This window comes from Dermacentor albipictus, unplaced genomic scaffold (assembly GCF_038994185.2).
Source record: "Dermacentor albipictus isolate Rhodes 1998 colony unplaced genomic scaffold, USDA_Dalb.pri_finalv2 scaffold_140, whole genome shotgun sequence".
Lineage (NCBI taxonomy): Eukaryota > Metazoa > Arthropoda > Arachnida > Ixodida > Ixodidae > Dermacentor > Dermacentor albipictus.
In genome coordinates, this window is record NW_027225694.1 from 48380 (window position 1) to 68995 (window position 20616).

The window sequence follows — 20616 nt, forward strand, 5'->3', positions numbered from 1 at the left end:
TGTTGCTTGTATCAACCATACTACCCTTGTGCCTAATGCCATGTCAGTAATTGACCTTATGCCGTGTCAGTCTTTTACTGCCCTCAACTGCATTTTACTTCTGTTAAAGTTTGTAGCTAGGTTTAAAAGTAATAAGTGGAGTTAGGCATATTATGTTGTGTTATGTGCAACAGTGATCTCTAGAGTAGAAAGGGCAGCAGTGCAAAAAAGCATGCACACAGCAAAACAGGGACACAGTGCAACATACTGGCTATGACTAACTACATTTTTCATTTCACCAAATAAACACATTTAAATTGTTTCAGGATAGTTAATCTATTAATTTTTTGTTTATCCCTCACTGTAGTGGTTGGCCTTGCTACTATCCATCAGTGTGCACTTTCTGACAAGCACAGTAGTATGCGGCATTAGTTTATTATGTTCTCAACATGTGTTTACACATGCCAATACAGGGACGACAACAGCAGCCGGCAGGACACGCTTGCCGGGACATCGTGCGTGTGTCATTTTTAAAGGCATTCTTTATGACTCTGTGCAACACATCCCATAGGTCGCAGGCGTAGTCAGTCGCGCAGTCATTCTCAGCATCACCCGTATTTGAAAAATAAAGAATTGTTGCGTCCCATAGAGGCGTGGTAGGCTGTTTTACAGTCTTCTATAGAAATGCTTTGCCAAAAAAGGCTATGCAAGGAACACAGTGTCACTTTGCCAAAATAGCAGTGCAGAAACATTTCTGTATTAGCTTAGAGGCCATGCATCGAAAAGCATAACTTCTATGAAAATAGATAGCAGTTTCAGGAGATGCAGAAGGCACAGAGGCGCAGCATCTCTCCTTAAATTCATGCACCTGAGCATGTGTAATCTTCATTTGCAGTATTCGTACTGTAAATCTGTGCATCTTTGCTTTGGTAAACATTTCGATCATTGCAGTTAGCTTTATTCATATTGTGTAAATGTGCTTGCATGCCGACGAAACAGTTGGCTTATTAATGTTGTTCTGGCAGCAATGCTTTGTAAGAAAAGCGTGTACTTCATCTTTATGAAGTGCTCCTATTGTTATGCTGCACTGCATGGCACCAAAAGTCCCCACCAGTCCTTAGCTGACTGCAACAACGTGTGCACAAGCTAAACTGCATTGCAAGTGCTGCTCTCGAAATTGCGCCTGTTTCTTTCTAGCAGTGCGGTGGCCCCACTTTGCAGGGAGCTCCCAGCTATTGTTCACATGTCAGCTGCTTTTTCTCTCAGTGCCTGGATGATGGTGCCCATTGTGGTGTCCATTTTTGCATTCAGCAAAGACAACTTAGCACTTTTAAGTAGGTGCTCGCTGTTAAAGTGTACGGGACTGTACCTGAACATGCAGGGCCCATTCGCATTATTGTGCTTGCAGTGTCACTTCATTAGTAAATAATTTTAGAGTAGCACTGTCTAGCCTCTACGGAGGTAATTAACTTTCATGTGATCTCTTTATATCTTTATGTATCTTTTGCTCACTTGAGTCAATGTGGCATAACTGAATGTGACAACTTTGTTGCGGCATAACACTTAAGTTTGGGTTGTTTTTACAAGCTAGGAGTTACTTTTCATCCTATAGCTGTAACACCTTATGCAGAAAGTTACATTTGATAAGTGTGGTTATATTGCAAGCACGGCATGCTGATGAATCTTCGGTCATGTTTTCCTGGGCTCCACTAAGCTTTCCGACATAGGCTAGGATTACTCATCCAAATAGCTTATGTGACGTGAGTTTGTAACTTTTTTCAGGCTAGGTATATCGCTCAAGATCTTAAGCTAAGCTTCTACTCGTATAGGAAAGTATTATGCAATGTTTCTGATAGGTTCACTTCAGTGTTTTCAGTTAATACCACAAGAAATAAAACCAGGTGGCACCAATAAAAGCACCCTACAAAATATTATTCCCGGATAGCTTGGATAGAAAAATTGTATGAGGCAGAGAATTATATATGGAAATTTTGCTACCTTAATGTATCGCACCATGCGAATAGGGTTGATATGACATAGAATTCATACTAACTTACTTAACAAGCATTAAAGCACATTTGCACTCAGCACAACTGTGAAATAGTTGGCTCAAAATAGCAATTACATGCTCTTGATCATGGCTGTATCGTGATCTCACCTGGCAACGCTTGTCACTGCATTTTAACGGTCGCCACATTGCATGTCCAGTCCCTCAATGATGGCGTCTGCCTCGGGATGTACTACCATTTTTGTGCCACTATCTTTTGAGTTGTTTGTGACTATAGCAACTTTATACCTTTGTAAAAGTGTCAACAGGTGACATAGCATAATGTTTCAAATGAAAATAGTGTGTCGAAATTCCAGAAAAAGAATTATTTATTTATTTTTATTTATTTCATTATCTTCAATGCCCGAAGGCATTACAGAAGGGAGTGGGGGAAAAATACATAATTGTTGCAATTGTTAGCAGCTAGTATATACAATAATGATTGTCGACAGCGGACTAAGTAGTATTAAGTAGTATAAATAATTATATAAACAACAGAAAGACATTTTCTTAAAATATACGTAGTCAGCTAAAGAATACCAAAGTTGGCTTTGGTTCAACACAGAACATGTACATGCACACCAAGTTTTAAGAAATTAGGTGATAATAAGTTCTAGCTATAGGTTTTACTGTTTGCCCATAAAGTTGGAAACAGCTGGTGTTAGTCATTGTTTTGAAGTCTCAAAACATGCTGTAGTTCGCAGCCTCTCTTTGAAGTGATTGGTATGCAATGTTTGATGCAAATCGTGAGACAGATGTTTTTCTGGTACTTGTTTGTAGATGACCAGCCAGTTTGTTTTTGTTTTGTAAACTTCAGTGCTTCTTTTTAAGCATGGAAAAATATTTTGTAGTTGTATACAGACATATCAAATAGCTCTGATCCAACCTTTTGAGTTTTCAAAAAATGGCAAAAGTCGATAAGACACACATTATTCACAAGACATGAAAGACATGCATGATAATACATTAGTCAGAGACTTGGGAGCTTTCAAACTTTCAGCCTCTCCTATACCGCCAATATATGTGTGAATTTAAATCGACATTGCAGACGACGGAGTGATCTGGTATCTTTCAACAGTCCCGCTCTCTCATCTTCACATTTACTCGGGAACCCGCGAGTGGCCATTTTGTACGAACGTACACGTCATGGTGGGCAGTACAGCATGGTTGCCTAACCCCCTTCGCTTCGCAAGAAAAGGCAAGCGGAAGCGACATGGGCGTGAAAGGGTGCGCCTGCGTTTGTGCACCGCGTCCTTTCTTTGCCTTTCCTTGCGAATACAAAATCAGATCACCCTTTTAACACCTTTCCTCCTCCCCTTCTGTCCCTCCTTTCTCTCTCTCCCATTTCTGTCGCTCTCCACTCTGACCTGACCGTGCATTCTGTCGCGTCCCCCTTCTCTGTGCCGTCCCACTGGCTGACGCCTCTTCATTTCTCCATCCTTCCATCTCCTGTTTCGGTCTCTCTGTCCCCCTTCTTCTTTTGTTTTTATTCTCTCCCACCATCCGCGCACCCCCCACCACCACCAACACCTTCCCCCTGGGACGTTGTGATTCGGCCTTGGCGGGGGCCTCAGAACGGCCGATTGAAGCGGAGCAGCTCGCTGGGCAAGCTGCGGGCTTCCATCCGCCGCGGCAGTGCAAAGCTGGTGCAGAGGCTCAGGGGCAGCGACTTTGCCCACGACGATGATCTCGCCGCACGGTAAGTGCCGGGGGGAAGGCCCAGTCAGCAGCCCTGGCTTGTGAGGTCTTCACTTGTCTGCTTTTAATGAGGCTGTGTGAGAAAAACCTTTACGAGTGAAAGTGGTCTGGTTTGCACAATGCCAACAGTGGGACTAAGAAAGGGACGAGTCTTTTTTGCATCATTTTGGACTACTCTCTGTGGCCAATGGGTGTGCTGTGGACAGTGAGTTGCATTGGAGGAAGCCAGTTCTTGTGGCTTCCCACCTGTGCTTCCCCTTTGGTCTTTGATCCACACATGGGACAGCTATGTGTAATTCATTCAGTTAGTTTGTCAATTTGCAACAGATAAGTCGTACTTAGTTTATTGTGCCAAGGAAAGCTAGGGCATATTTGCCTGTTACAAGTTTTTTGGGTTTTGAAGAATGTGTCGAATCAAAATCAAACCATATGCAAGGAAGGCTGGGACATGGAAAGTGCAGTGCTGTGGCTTGTGTATCCTTACACTTTCAAGCATGGAACACTTATAGCCGATGTGAAGAAAATGCTGTTCTGTCATACATGCAAGTTGAGTAACAAGCTGGTGTCTTTAGCTTGTGTCCCCGCTGCACCTAAGCTGACCAGCCCAAAGTTATAACACCTAATTGGATCTGAGGACAGCAATCAAGTTTCCTACTTTATCACGAAGGGCTGGCAGATGGGTTGGTGACTTCAGCACATAATTTTTTCCTGAAAGCCAGTTGTGGCACGCAGAGGCCATAGGATAAAGTGACCCCATCATTGCTTGTTGGCTTGTCATGCACAAGCAAACAGCCCCAGGTTTTTGTCAAGTTCTTATGGGATCTACCACTGGCACTTTGTCCCAAGAGCAGTCCATGCCGAATCACCTTACCTGACAAAGATTGAAAAGGAGAGAGATTTTGTGCCTCTGAGAGCCTGGGATAAGCGTGCTACTTCTTGTCTCTCAAGCGGGCACATTATAAAGAAGGTGCATGTTTTGTAAACATGCTGGCATAATGTTGGTAAAAAGAGCAGACGATTGTGTTGTTGCTTAGATTGGCCGTCGTGGCAACAGCTGAACATAGAGCCCCTCTGTTCCCTCCAGCACAGATGGTGCCTTGCCACCATGTCACTCATTACTCCGGTAGTGCACAAATCGCCAGCAGCACCAAAAATAACTTGGGGGATTTCCATGAAGTGCAGGTCGTCCAAAGTGTGCACTGGTTCATGCTGCGCAGCAAGGAAGGTAGAGGTTAAAAAGGAAGGGGGCGGTCATGGTTCAAATGTGTGAACCCAGTGCTCCACTAAGGAAGAAGGCAGCAGAGGAACACTGCTCGTGGATGCTGGTGAGGCAGTTGGATAGAGACCATGCTGTAAGGAGAGCAGCTCACCTCCTTGCACCATCTGCATGCATTTCATCCACTTCTTTCGTCACTACTAAACACTTAAACAAATTTTTTGTAGTTAGAACACTAGCTGGATGGCCGTTTGCAACTTCCAGCGTATAGTCAAAATGTCCAGTAACTTCCGATGAGGAGCCATGTTCTCTTGGCAAAAGATTATCCCTTTTTTATGCTTTGGGTTTCTGCAAGTTCTTGGATCGTGTTTTGTATCCCTGATGAAATTTCGGGGTTGTGTATCATGAGCCCAGCTGCTCGAGGGGAACTTATGAGAAATCCAGTCTGCTGCAGTCTTGTTACAGAGAGCTTCTTTGTGATTCTGTCTAGGCTGAGTTGGAAAATTTTAAACCTGGTAGTGAAATCCAACATGTTGACATAGCCGTAGACGTGTTCAGGATTTGTCATCCATGAAATGTTGGATGCCTCCAGGTGGTGGCTCAAGGCTGTGTTTGGGTGCAACTGATCTCGCCAAAGTAATTTTTTTAAGAGAATGTTTATTCTGGCAACTGCGGAACAGTGTGTGGGGATGCTAGAAAAAGCTGCCGTCTTCTCCAACTTAGCTGCACCATCAACCTTTCACGATGTAAAGCTGCAGTCTCCAAGAATGCACCATGTTAGTTTCCCCTTTTTGTCTGTGTCATCTTTTCTTATGTTTGAAATCTGAGGTGTTCTGTTGAGTTCCACTGATTATCATTGTATGTGTCTCATCAGTGCCTTCAAATTTGAGCTGCTATTTCGCTACTCCAGCAACACAAAATGCCAAGCCAATATTGGTTCTACAATGGATAGCATTGGGAGTACATTGGGCCCCATAGACACAATATTCGGTCAGCGTTGGCTTCATCTTTAGTGGTACTCATGTAGGCTGTTTTCATTGAGCAGTGGATGTAGTGCAGGTTCTCAAGGGCAGTTCACCACTTTTCAAGATAGTGCCATTTCTTTAGTACTAGTTTCCATATCATCAAGCCTGCTTCCCCGCGTAGCGACATTGTCCAGCCAAGTCAAAAGTCTCCTAATTCTTGTTGAAAATGTACTAAGATAGCAACACTGGTAATAGATTTGTATGGGCACAAGTTAACTAACTGAGGAAGCAGAAGGAACGTAGCAAAATTCCTCATTTGAGTCGACGTGTACTGGTCATACACCTATACATGTACACACCCTATAAGCTTTTCCATTAACCTAATTCCAATAATATAGCATTTTTATTCAGTTGCACATTTTTATATCTTTGCTGCCCATGTATGGGCCATGCTGTTATATGCTGGCTCCAAGCTTTGCAGAAAGCTAACACGATTTGCCATTCATCAGGCATCGCTTGCAGGAACTCACTAGGCTTTTAAAAACATTCATTTACATGTGCTTGTTCTGTGCACACCTGACATAATCAATTTTGGTTTGGTGTGTATAGCAAGTATGTGAAGGGCATACAAGATTCTGTGCACTTGTACACTGGAAGTTAGCATCTTTTCAATCTTCTCACTTTCTTCCTTGTGCCGACCATTTTGCAAGAGTGTTGCCTTTGGTGAATGCTGGATCCCTGGGTGCACGTGGTGACCATTTTTCGTGATCTACAGCTAACCTGTTTTCCACTCTGTCTCTAACTTCTTTTTGGGCAGTTCCTTATTTTTTATTATTTGATTGTTAAATTGTTAGTTCATCATTTTCTGTGGACTGAGTTGTACATAAGCAGCAAGCAAGCACACTGTGGCAAGAGCTGCAATGTGCATGGTTTTGGCGTGGTCTCAGGTGACTGCAAGTTGTCTGAAAAATCTGTATGGTCTTGTATGTCTTACCTGGGCAAGTCAGTAAACTTACTGCTTCAGCAACATATTTGGAGCAAAGCAACAAGTTCTAAATCATCATTAAATCATTGTTTAGCTGCCTAGGGAGCTTGAGCTGCAATGAATGCTCTCAAGTGTGATCACTCTTAAAGGGGTATTGACGCAAAAATTTTCTATTCCATCCTTTTCTTTATTTATCAGATAGCTGTCAACCTGGTAACTACAGTGTCATGTCAGAATTGCCCGAATGTGAAAAAAATCACAAATATTACCTTTTTAAGGTGACCATTTCAAAATGCGTGGCTTTTGGCATAGGGTTTGCTTGCAAGTTGATTCTGTGCATCTTCAAAATCAGAGGTAGTGTTTACAAACTGCTGAGGCATGCACCAGTCAGCCCGGCCCAACGGTCGCAAGTCACACAATGACAGTGTCTCCCTGAAACCTTGGGAGCATGGCACGTAAACCATTTTTAATGTGAAAGCATTATATGCTCCATTACGCAAAATCTGTGTGACTGAGAGATGGTACCAAAAATGGTAGATGCCGTCAAGAATAAAAACACATAAAAAATAATGGCTTGACATTGCATTTCTCTGGGAGGTTCTTGTAAGCAAAGATAATTAATCACTTAAAAAAAATTTGTGAATTTCGGTCTCTGTGGCAATTGAACCTGGGCCTCCAGAGTGCGAGATGAGCATGGCTCCCCGACGCCAAGGCGGCTCCGGGAATCTGGTTTACTAAAGGTGTGCCTAGTGCGTGCGTCATTGCACATGTCACTTTTATGAACTCCTTGCGGGCAAGCGAGCGCGTTGAGATGCTTGGCGTGTTTTCATTTGGCCTTACTGACGCACGGTTAGAATGCAGGCAAGAGCTTGCACGGACAAAAATCACGCAAAAAAAAGAAAACATTTCACCAATGGAACTATAATGCTCACACATTCCTCCATTAAATGGTCTTAAGTCTCTCTGTCAAATTTTTTTCATCTTTCATTCTGCAGTCCTCCGCATGGCATGCAGGATAATAAGCATGGTCCCCTGCTGCTGTCGTTCTCAGAATTAGTGGCTTATACCCGCTGTGGGAAATTGGCTGTCACTTTGGTTAGAATGCGCAGAGCCCTTCACCCTTCTGTCCCGTTTCATACCATCATCTAAATCTTTCAACAAGGTGATCACGATGCAGTTTTAACTACTGCACCAACCTACATATTAGCGATATCACTTGAGCCTCCTATCCCCCAATTTTCGAGGCTTACAGAAATTAATTGTAAGCAAACCCTATGCCAACAATTTGGAATGCTTTTAAAATTTCCCACATTGGAAGATGTTATGATTCATGGTTTGTAGCACATGTGAGTAATTGAGGGGTCATGCTATGATTACTGAGTTAGCAGCTATTTAACAGAGGAAGAAGAAACCAAGCCAACATTTTTGTGTCAGTTTCTTCTTTAATGTGCTTAAAAGTTAATGTTAAATGTGTTGCAAAGCTTTGCTTTGTAACACTTTTGCACTTAGTAGCAACATGAGAATACATGCTTCGGTGGTTTATCTGCACTTCATTCCTCCACATACCTTGAAGAAGTTTCTGTGATGGATCACACAGGCACCGAAGAACCTCAATGGCTCATTAACGAGAATGTTGTGGTTTTTAACTAGACTAATGAGTTGCCTAGTTTCGCTTATTTAGGAAAAACAAAGTTCACATCATGAACATTGGTGAGGGATGTTCAGAAGCAGACAAATATAGGGAGATTATTATTGCTCGCATTCAGACTACATCCTCACCAAAGGGACCACATGTCTCTGTGACTCACCGGCTGTGGTGCTCTGCTGAGCACAAGGTCGAGGGTTCAACTCCTGCACACGATGGTTGCATTTTGACGGGTGCAGAATGCAAGAGTACCTCTGCACCAGGCTCTGAGCGCACATCTTAAAAACCACCAGGCAGTCCAAAATAACCTTGAGTTGACATCTCTCAGAATGCCAGTGTTGTTCTGAGATGTTAAACTCCATCAACTAACCAATTGGCCAAACAAACTATTTTTGCCAAGCATGAAAAGTGCAGTCCACACTTGCTAAGTAAGATGCGCCATGGAAGGCGACATTAACCCATCACAAACATGGGTATTGCTAATGTGCTATCTAAATCATCATCCTGTCATAGTTATGTAGGATTTTATGGCGCAAAAGCAACAGAGGCTGTAGTGCACCATTGTATCATCATATCATTGCAATCACTGTCATAACAAACAAACAGCCCCCATGATTGGGGGATGAGGCTCATACCGCTGCACTGCCCGAGTCAAACACAGACGCACGAGTTCAAGGGAAAGGAAGCAGGGGGAGAATCCCAAAGTCATCATTAGCTAGCGCATGTTCCATTTAAACAGCATTGACCTGTCACTGCAGATCGAATGCATCTAAGGTGGCTAGACAGTCAGTTTAGGTGCAAAGGACAGTGAGACTTTGCACTAGGCCTTTGCTGCCTTTTGTTCAGTTGACACAAACATGACGCTTTTGCTGTCTATAACAGTGCTACAAGCACAAGCCTGTCTACCATGGTTTGTGTTGATTTTAAACTGTAAGGTCAGTTTTTCATGTAAATTGTGAATGTGTCCAGATATGGACTGTCCATAACTTCAAATGCATGCGAATGCACCCTAAAATTTCCAACAGTGGTTTCTAACATTCTTTATGTGTACTGTGTGAATCTCCTGGGCACGTTTCCTGACTCACCATCGTGGTGCCTCACATCAGTCCCATTATTTGCTGCACCTCTTCCACTGCACCACATTTGTAAAGGCAGATGAAAGCCAAGAATTGTGATAGCATGGCAACAGCCAACATTTTTGAACATTTACTGTAAATTAAGCACGTAGGACAAGCGTGTCTTAGTGTTGTGTGTCCATAATAGTGGCAGGATTAACCAGTCAGTACCACAGTGCCGATGCTGGTGCTTAAAGACCTGCTTCATTACTGCCTTGAGCAGTTACTCGAAGTAAAGAAAAGAGAAACTGCTGCTCGTTTACAAGGACTTGCAGCTCAAACCCATTAGCGCGAAGTCATCCTTAGTCAATACCATCTCTAACGTTCCAGCGTGCATGTCGCACCATGTATTGAGCATTTTGCTGAATGAGTGTATCTGTGTATACATCATGTCCAGTGTTAATGAATCCTGCGCCTCACCTGGCTCTGCGTATGTGCTGGTCTTGGTCATAGCTTCTGCTGTCTCGAAAAGTCTGCAGGGGCTGAAGCGAGGGCAATGTGTGCGACGTCTAATGTGTGTGTGCGTACATTGGTATTCTTGTTACGTTTTCTTAGGACTTGCTTGCTGCCTTTGCGCTTTTTCTTCTGTGCGCCTACTAACATATTTCTTGACTTGCTAACATCTGGGGGCAGCTGTTTCACATTTGCACGGAGCTGCAGCGTGGTGTACGATGAGGGTGACCTTGTAACCTGTACTGCAACAGCTGTCATTCACTCATCTCTGGCTCACTACGATGCTGTTGTACTGGAGCTGTGGTCGTAAGCAAAAGCAGTAGCAAGATCAGGTTTTGGCCATTTTCTAGGCCAAGCTAGCAGTGTAGCTGCCTAGCTACAGCAGCCTTGCTCTGCCTGTAGTGCTATAATAGATTGAGCAAAAGGTAGGTGTAGCGACTATGGTATAGTACTGTCCACTCTGAAAGAGAACATCTAATTAGTACTTAAATCAACATAGCTTAGATGCATCATCAACTTCATAAGTGAAGAGCATTTGATATGATCTGTTAGGAAGGCTTGTACATAGGTAAAAAATTATTTCTGGCATGCTCATATCAAAACTGTTCTGTAATCAGTACCAAAATTCTAATTTAGTGTTCCCTTTAACAGTGGCCTGTACTGTACATGCCACATCATACATCAATTGTATTACACATTAACCAAGGAAAAGACCCCCTTTTTTGGGTGACACATTACTTACGTAAGCACTGCCTACCTGCTCCCACCACTGGCTTTGTGCCGGTAGTCCCTTCAAATGACCAAAGTGGGCCTGTATATGTAGGGTAAGTCGATGCTCTGGCATTGATGAAAAATAAAGATGATGCACATTCAGGGCACTAAAAGCTGTGGCCATTGTTGTGTGCATGCTACAAATCATTTTTTTTTGTCTTGAAGGCATGTTAAGTTTGTGGTTGCTGCTAAATGCACCATGCTTCTTTGTAATGACTCTTGATGAAACCCGACAGTTGTAGTCTGTCTGTATTATGCTACCATTTATGGAATACTGTATATCGGAGCAGTAGAGACATACAGAACATCGACAGTGCTGGTAGGGGGACATGTTGTGTCATTTATTTTAAACTGCAGAGAGTTAGAAATGTTTTTGTGTTGTGTGAGTGTTGTCGCTGAGGGGACAACAGAGAGGCCCTGTGTAGTAACAATCCAAAACGAGAGAGTGGTTCACTGGAAGGTGGACACTCAGAGTAATCACCAGCGGTTGAAGATATGGATTTCGGTGGAGCCAATGTTTTGACATGGGGCCTTTTCTTCATCAGAGTCTGCCCTGATGTAGACAAGTCCCCTTGTCAAAGCGTTGGCTCCAGGGACATTCCCTGTTCGACCACAGTTAATTACTGTATAGTAACAAATATGTCGCTGCTAATGCTTTTTGACTCGCAGCCAAAGGAAACGAAATTGTTTTAATTGCAGCTTTGTGTGCCTTAGTTGAACTTGCTGTTAAGAAGCCAATGGTGATGCCAAGGAAAATATAGAAGAAATTGTGCTTTTTTTTTGTGAATGCATATTTCAAATAAAGAAAAGGGGAGCTGAAAGTGAAGGAAAAGACATCTTCGCTGCTTGTGAGATCCGAACCCCTAACTTCAGCATGATATAAGCAGTGCTCTGCTAATTGAGCTATAACAGTGGCTCTCCTGCCATCCACTTTCATGCATATTTACATACTCGTGCTGATAACCACAGCTTAACTGATAGAGCATCGCATGCATCATGCGGGGGTTGTAAATGGGCTCCCACTGACAACATAGTTGTCTCTTATTTGACTTTCATTTACCCTTTCCTCTATCAAAAGTATAAACTCTACCTCAAATTTAGCTTTTGTCCTCGCTTAATTATAAAAAAAAGATGATTATTTTGCCCTATGTATTTCTAGGACTTACTTTCTGTCGGTGTCCTGCAGTTATCGATAAAAATCAAGCTTCACAGTTCGCCTTCGCATGGCACCAACAATTACAACACATAAGCCATCAGTAACATCAAAGATACGTAATATTGGGACAGTTTTTTCTGGGAATAAAAGAAGTGTTAGTCTGTGTGAATTTAGAATAGGCAGTACAATGAAATTGTAGTTTGTAGTAGATAGTGTTGTTCTGACAGATCTCAACAACACAGTGTTTCTTGGCAGAATGCTTGATTGGTGCTGTACTGTAATGTGATACTACATGGGCAACCTTTGTAGTCACTGAACACCACAAATGTTAGTTAACCCTGTACTTTATCCTAGCCTACTTGTAACACATCCACAGATGTTATTTGGTGCTTCTTCAGCTATTGTTTGATTGATAACTAGTCACAGGAGTGCATATGGTTCTTTAGGCACTCAGACTTATGTGTGATGCTGATACAATGTATAGCTGTGTTTCCAAGAGGAAACTTGTGATTGTCTTGAATAGGGGAGTAATAACGGAAAAGCTGGAAGCAGCCAGAAAGGATGCTGTAGGAGTGAACCTTTTGTTTTTATTGCTTCTCTGTTTCTTTTTATTCCACTCAGAATGAAGCGCGCCAGTTCCATGTGCGCCCTTAGTACAGACCCTCAGGTGAGAACATGCATGTCAGAATCATCAGCATGACCAGTGTGTTACAGCTGACATTGTAAGTTTGACTTGTCGGCATGTCATCACCAAGGAGTTCAAGTGTAGCGAAACTAGTAAGCGTACGTGGAGGGAAAACAAGGCTGGGATAATGTAACAAATTTATTCTAATGGTATTGAATATCATGCTTTGTCAGTGGTCTGAGTGCCGCTCTGCCTCACATTGCCATCATGAACTGCAGACGTTAAGAGTGGAATAGAATCGAGCAAAAAGATTTCTTAAATTACACTGGACCAGGGCACACACAATGCTGTCCTGTTCTTTCTTTGTTTGTGTGTGCACTAGTTGAGCTATTCCGAATGCTTTTTTGATGTCGTGAGTAAGGCCGCATGAATAGCAGCAGAGAACATATATTTCATAAATTGGAAATTACAGTGTAAAGCTTAGTAGGCGTGTGCGAATAATGATTACTGAGACAGAATCAGATATGAATCGAATAGTGCCAGAAGCGAATTGAATACTTTTCTAATAATTTTCAGATAGTGAACAGCCATTATAACAATTAAAATTAACGATGTTCACATTCCAGTATTCTTAAAGGGCCCCTCACCAGGTCTGGCCATTTTGAGCCGACAAGCGCAGAGCATACAATGCGCACTGACGATCGTGTTTGCAAAGAATTACATCACTACACGCCACGGAAAGGTCTGGAATTTCAATCCGAATGGTGTTTTCCCTTTCTCTCACGGTAACTGCGCTCCAAGCCATATGGTGACGTAGTCGTGTCCCTACACCTACATAGTCGGGTCCGCAGTGTGATGTCACTCGTGGTGACATGTGACTTCGAAAATTATTCAAGGCAACATCTGTTGTTTGTGTGATCTGTTGCTTGAATTGATGAGTTGAAGTTTAGAGAAATAATAAAACACACAAACGGAATGTCTGCATGTTTTTTTTGTTTTCACACCGAAGCAAGAGAGATGTACTTCCGCTTTGTCTGCTTGTTCCCACGGTCGTGTAGTAAGGTGCGCAGGTACCAAAACTATGCCATTTTCTACTGTGTTCCAACGCGTGATCATGCTCTACTATCCGCTTGTTCTGCCCCAGTATTTATGTAGCACTGAATCATACTGCTAGTCATGGGTCCTTGTACACAGCGCACAAAATTGTGTGCTGTGCGAAATGAGACATCAAAACAGCTCGCATGCAACACCGTCAGCGGTTTAGTCAACGGAAGTGCACAGTGCTGAAAAAAAAGTGAGGAGAACAAAATGAAGGTGGTGCCTCAGATGTAGCCATCATGCGATCCTCGAGGTCTGGTATGGGAGAACACAAGGAAGGAATTTCGCTTGCGGAGGCTAGATGGGGCAAGTGGGGAGAGTGTCTTGCTATGCAGTGGAGCTTGCCTTGTGATATCATGGGTTCGCGGCACTGAAATATTTATATCTCGGCTATTAATGACTCAATGTGAAAACTTTTTGCAGCAGAACGCTCCCTGGAGGACACATAACGACATTTAGCATATAATCAAAATTTGCTATGGGGCTTCGTGAGGGGCCTTTTAACGTTAGCAAGTTTCTGTCATTACATAGTGCATTATCAAAAATTTTTAGTAAAAGCACAACTGGAACATTAGGAGCAAACAAGTAGTTTCTTCACATGCGCGGGGCTCTTCAAAGAGTGTAAATTATTGCTGTACAGCCTGCAAAGTATGGCTACATAGGGGACTTAGCCTACTGCACTATGCAAGTTCTCATGTTTTATGTCTTTACTATGCCTGCGGGGCTGAAAGTTAATCGTATTCATGCTCCAATTTTATGTTTATTTGAATGGAGTTTACATTTTGAAACAGTTGCAATGTACTCGAAAAATATTCCCATTTATGAATAGTGACTATACTGTTGGAAGACCAAATCAAGTAAGGCCCTATTTGCTTAGTTTTTCGAAAGTTTCAAATATTTGCACACCCCCAAAGCTTTGTGGTGGTGGGCTTGCTAAAACATTTTCAAGCTTTGTTGTTTGTTTGCAATGAGAAAAGTTTGTTATTTGAGACAGTCTCCTGCTTTCAAGTTTCCCAATGTAATGTTCCTTTAGTCCTAAATATGCTTTTTAAAATGCTTGAAATGTTGTTTGTGCAGTTCACTCTTGCGAAAGCGTTATGTGCCCAATTATTCTGATAAATACGCTTTGTACATTTTGTACTGTGCGGTTGTAAAATTGTACCTACGAACATGCTTGTTGTTAAAATTAAAAAATTAAATTAGGGGTTTTACGTGCCAAAAGCACAATCTGATTATGAGAGATGTCGTAGTGGGGGACTCCCAAAATTTGGCCCATCTGGGTGGTCCAAATTTGGTACACCTGGGGTTCTTTAACGTGCACCTAAATCTAAGTACACAGGTGTTTTCTCATTTCGCCCCCATCGAAATGCGGCCGCCGTGGCTGGGATTCAATTCTGCGACCTCATGCTTAGCAGCCCAGCACCATAGCCACTAAGCAACTGCGGCGGGTGTGCATGTTGTTGTGACAGAAGCAACACTATTTTCAGGTCCTACATTGGGCCTCCATTGAAGCTTCCTTAGGTCAGGGTAACTCAGCCAAATGTACATTTTGGGCAGCGATATTAGCGGGGAAAGCACCGTGTACATAAAGGAATCTTGTGAAATTGAATGAGTTCCATTTTCACAGCCAGCGAGGCTAACACTGTAGATTCAAAGCAGCAGCATTTTGCTGCTGAGCATGACATCATAGGTTTGATTTCCAGCTCTGGCGACCGGTTTCCAACGAGAGTGGAGTGCGAAAGCGCTTGCATATCTTGCTTTGCATGCACAATAAGATACCCATTGTGCGAAATGAATCTGTAGTCACAAACTGTAGCATATCTCATAGGCTATGATTTGCTCGAGTGTGTTAAACCCCTAAAGCAAGACATTCATGTAAGAGACAAGCATGCTGTTTATAGTGTCTCAGCCGCATGCAAATTTTGCACTTAAGTCTGATCAATCTGCTTTTTCTGGTTTGCAGAAATCTGGAATGTTGAATGTAGAGAAACGTTTAAAAGCTTTTCCTTTTAATTTACTGCCATCCCAGAGTGCCATAGTGCCGGTTCCTAATGCAAATTTATTTGGTTAATGTTCTGCTGAGCTCATGTCATGCTTTTCTGTTGCTGCTCTGCACAGGCCAAGAGCAACCTGATAAACATGCGCCCGCGTACTGCAAGCTCAGACCAGCTTCGCTCCGCCAGCAAGGGAGATCTCTAGCAACCTGCGAAGCACCAGTCGTCCCCTGTGCAGCCTTTGCTTTTTTTAACGACTGGGGGGGACATTTTCTTCGGCAACGCACACCACTCGGAAGAGGAGTTTGCAAAGTCGGGCACCCTCGGAACGCATCTAGCCCAGAGAACGGACAACGGGCCCAACTAAGAGGCAGTGTGACAGTGTACTTACGTTGTCAACGGATGAACGCTGTTTCCGAGTGCTAGCTCACAGTTGCTTATGTGTAATCCACGCGCACTACAGAGAGGCTTCTCAGTGGCATGGCATAGCTTTGCACTGGGTGGGCACATCGTATTATTCGTCTCGGTGAAAAGATGAAAAAAAAAGAGAGAGGTGGCAGCCCTTTCTAATCGGCAACCCAAAGAGAAACCTGTGGGGGACATGTTTGGCAGCTTGGTGGCAAAGTGTGATGGTTAGCGCATGTTTGCCTATTGTATTTTATTGCTTTTTCTCTGAAGTTTTGAAGACAGACCATTGTGAGATGTTGTAGTGGCCAAGTCTGCTGTCACAAGAGTAGTGTACTAAATTTTGCTTTGAAGGCTGGTGCATTCAGATCATTCTAGGATGTTTCTGTGCTTTGCCTGTCACTGGTGCTTTGTTCACAAAATATTGAGACTTCATAGATGCGCTCACAGTAGGTTCGTCCTTTACTACTGCAACCATGTGTATCTGCACTAGATGTTTGCTTAGCTCTCACATATGTTTCCGTGGATAATATATCGGGCTGGGTTTGAAAAAAAAAAAAGCGTTAAGACACACGCAGTCCATTCATATTTGTATTTTACTGATGTAATGAAAGGAGCCAAGCATCTGCTATGAAAAAAATTGTTTTACACTGATGAGGTGGGCTGACTTAAAGATCATGACATATTGTACTTACTTTTATGGTAATTTTTAGTTAAATCAGAGTAAAGGTCATTGGAGGGCAACTTTATATTACAGAAGCATTGACTTGCTGCAATCTTCAATCTGAACTACTAATCAGGATGTTAATTGTCCTTTTTGGGAGCTCTTGACTGTGCATTAAGTAATCATGGAAACATCATAGTAGCTACGCTTTTTTGCTGAATTATGCTTCTTGCACAGTGTAGAATACTAGGTGCCAGTGCTGAATAGTACTTGTACTATGGTTACTTCATTCTCCACACTTTTTAGCAAAGTCAGTATCAGCCTTTGAAGAGAGTTTAAAACTGTTACAGTGTAAAGGCGTGAGCACTGAAGGCACATTAAATGAACTGGTGTAGTGCTGCATGTGCCTGAGGTGCCTCACATTTTAGAAATTGTCACCTGAAGCATGCTCTTCTTTGCTGCTAATGGATTTTGCAAAATTTGTCGATGGAGTGTATGGCACTGTAGGTGCTTTCACATTTTAGGAATTGCCATTTGAAGTGTGCTCTTTACCACTTGATAATGAATTTGATGAAATATTTCGAAGTGCATGTTCCTACAGGACAGTAGATTGTTTAGTGGATGAACGAGCAGGACACAATGTTGTGATCACACAAGAGCATTGACTGTACAGAACATGTGCATACACCACTGACAGAGACTGAAGCTGTGTGTGTTATTGACTGTGTGATGACATATAGATAAAGGAAGCTGTGACGAGCTTTTGGTCACTTGTAAGTGATGACTGCTTGATGTTTCACTCACAGAGGTTCTCCCTTTCAGTTTCTTGTAATAAAGGAAATGAAATGCCAGTTGAGGTCCGCTTAAAGTTTGTGCTCCTTGTTAAAAAAGACAGCTGGTGAAAATGACATGTATGCCACACGGCATGTTGCATTCTCATCTTGTTGGTCTTGTGAAAATTAAGGGCAGTGCTAGCTCTACGTGCTGCACGTGCTTCGTTGTGGAAGCATGCTGCATGACATAGGAGCCCCCTAGTGTGTCACTGACCTGACAATATGCACAAGAAACTTAAAAGTTTGTTTAGCAATTCTCTCAACAAATTTCAAAAGTTGCTTGTAATAGTCGAGCAGTGTGGTCTACAAAATGTAGCAAATTGCAACTTATATTACGACATTCCATCCAGCCATCCGGTGCTTGTGATATTGAAATTTTTATTCCTGCAGGTTATCCGTGGTACTGCTGCACCAGTGTTATCACGGCAAACACGATTTTGCATTTCCTCACACTGAAGCTTCGAAACAGGTGAATTGTAGCCTCACTTGACCAAAGACGCATGTTGACGCAAATGACATGAGGTATGCTATTTAGGCCATGGCATTTTTAAATGAAAAGGTATAAACTACACTTCCAGGTGAAGTCACAGCAACTTGTTGTATTGCAGAAACAGTAGCAGGATCTTGTGCATTACACCTGTGAGATATGCCTGTAAGAGAATTGAGGAATCGAAAGTGCTTACAAACCTTGTGGGCAGCCGCTGTTTATGTATTAAGCTTGTATGCCACATTGCATGCATGCTTCGTTACAACATACACTGGTCCTACCATGTGGCTGGCCAGCCTTCGCGTCTGTAGAAATATGTCTTCACGAGAGAAGTGCTTGCAGTGTTCTCTTAACATTCCGTTTAAGAAATCGTAGAGCTCTGTGATTGGAGCAATGCTGTTTATCAATGTGGGCTTTGCTGCATAACAAGTCTGCAAAGAGGGGGCAGATGACACCTTTTTGCTTGGTTCCTATCGGTAATGCTGCTGACGGGCATGGTGCGATGCTTGTCGTGTCCCTACCACGGGGACTTTGTGAGAAGAGCAGGACAGTTTGTTTTTTCGTCTTTTTTGTTATTATTTATTTTGTTATAATTTCTTTTTTTCCTTGTTTTAACGAATTGACGATCGCTGTGTGCTCTTGTTTGGGCATGTATGTGCATTTTTTTTGCACCATGCGTTGTATGCACTGCGTGCTATCTTGCGTGCAGCGTCACTTGTCGGACAAGAGAGGCTGTACAGAGTTTACATGTACATGTGCGCGCCTGCGTGAGCCATTTTTTTTTCCTTGTGTGTGTGTCCGTGCGAGCATTTGTATGAGAAATAAAAAGTGTATTACACACAACGTCTGTGCGTGTGTAGAAAATCTAGCCGCTTGGTATAAGCATTGCGAACACCTCATTTTTCGTGCAGACCGAATTTGTGCAGACATAGTGGTCTCTGGTAACACATTGATGTAGGCAAATAGCGTGCTAACTGCAGTCAAGCCACAAAATGCGATTATTGTTGCTTTGAAATTTGGTCACTAACTCCGTAGAGCTTCCATTTTAGACAGGCAGTTCTCCTGAAGAGATTGCCTGTCTTTCGCTGGTTTCTATAGTCCTTGTTCCTTGTACAGGTAAGGCGATCAGCTAATACTAAAAATTGGAGGCCTGTGTTAATTACCTCTCCTTGTTTGAATCTTATGAAGCACATCATTATTGGTTATATTAGTTCTCTCTTGTTTGGCAAAAATGTTTTCTCCCTATTTCAACACTGTTTCACTAAGGGAAAATCTACAACTCTGCTACTTACTGCTCTGCACGATTTTTTAGTGACATTGGATAGCTTGGAGCAAATAGATACATGTTTTATTTAGTTATTTATTTTATTTACTTATACAATACTGCAGGCCCAAATGAGGGCCCAAGCAGGAGGGGCAGAATGCATAAATATTTACATATGTACGTGTATATATACATACACACGCACACATTAAAAAGAAATACAAAAGCAATGCAACATATGTAAATGTCAGATCAAAATATCAGAAGAGATCTCAAATGAAAGCGACGACTAATAAGTTAAGAGAAGGTACACTGAGGGAAGACAACCCGACAAATATTAGAACAGTATCACACGCGTATATGAGCACTTGCAACCACTATGGAGAGAGGGAAAAGAAAGAGGAAGAAAAAGAAAACACCAGAAGTTGAACGAGCGACCATTGCAAAATACTGAATATAATAGAACAAGGATGGTCAGGAAAGTATCAAACAAAATCCACATGTAAAAAAGAGAAAAGGGAAACGGTAACAAGGCTTGCCGACATGGCAATACCCTTAGTATTAAAGACACATGCGTTCAATAGAATCGGTGTTTATAAATTGTGATAATGGCAGGCTGTTCCAATCTTCTGTTCCAATCTGTTCCAACTTCAGTCGTATTTTCCTGCGTAGTTGTAGCGTTTGGATATTATGTTGATTCATTAGGCTAGTAGGAGAGTCACTCAGTCAATATTTAGAAAAAATAAACCTGACAGCTTTACGTTGGACCATCTCTAAAGCATTAATGTTAATTTTCTTATAGGGATCCCACACAATGCATGCATATTCTAGTTTCGGTTGGATGAGTGAAGTGTAAGCCAGTAATCTAGTACCAGAGGGAGCGTGCTTTAGCTTGTGCCTGAGTAGACCTTCCTGAAAGACGAGTTACATATGTTAGAAATGTGGCTATTCCAGCTGAGGTCACTTGTTATTGTGATTCCAAGATATTTATACTGGCTGACTGGTCAGCGGTTCAGAGTCGAGGTTATAGACAAAGGACATTTTTTTTTTTTGTTACGGACATGTAAACACTTCTCAGTTCAATTCCATGCCCCACCGACTGCACCAGGAAAGAATGTTTTGAAGGTCAGGGTTAAGCATTAATTGATCTTCGTGGCAAGTAACCTCGTTAAAGAACACACAATCGTCAGCAAATAGTCTAACTGGAACAGGATGA

General features: G+C 42.4%; 1 protein-coding gene across 1 annotated transcript in view; it reads left to right on the forward strand.

Moving 5' to 3' along the window:
- The window catches only part of LOC135918510 (kinesin light chain 2-like), a 61294-nt gene extending 42315 nt beyond the window's left edge, over positions 1-18979 (forward strand). Inside the window, exons 5-7 of the mRNA XM_070530471.1 lie at positions 3601-3725; positions 12652-12697; positions 15872-18979. Coding sequence (XP_070386572.1) covers positions 3601-3725; positions 12652-12697; positions 15872-15952 — 252 coding nt within the window. The 3' untranslated portion in view covers positions 15953-18979. The remainder of the gene's footprint in view (positions 1-3600; positions 3726-12651; positions 12698-15871) is intronic.
- Positions 18980-20616: the final 1637 nt, after the last annotated feature.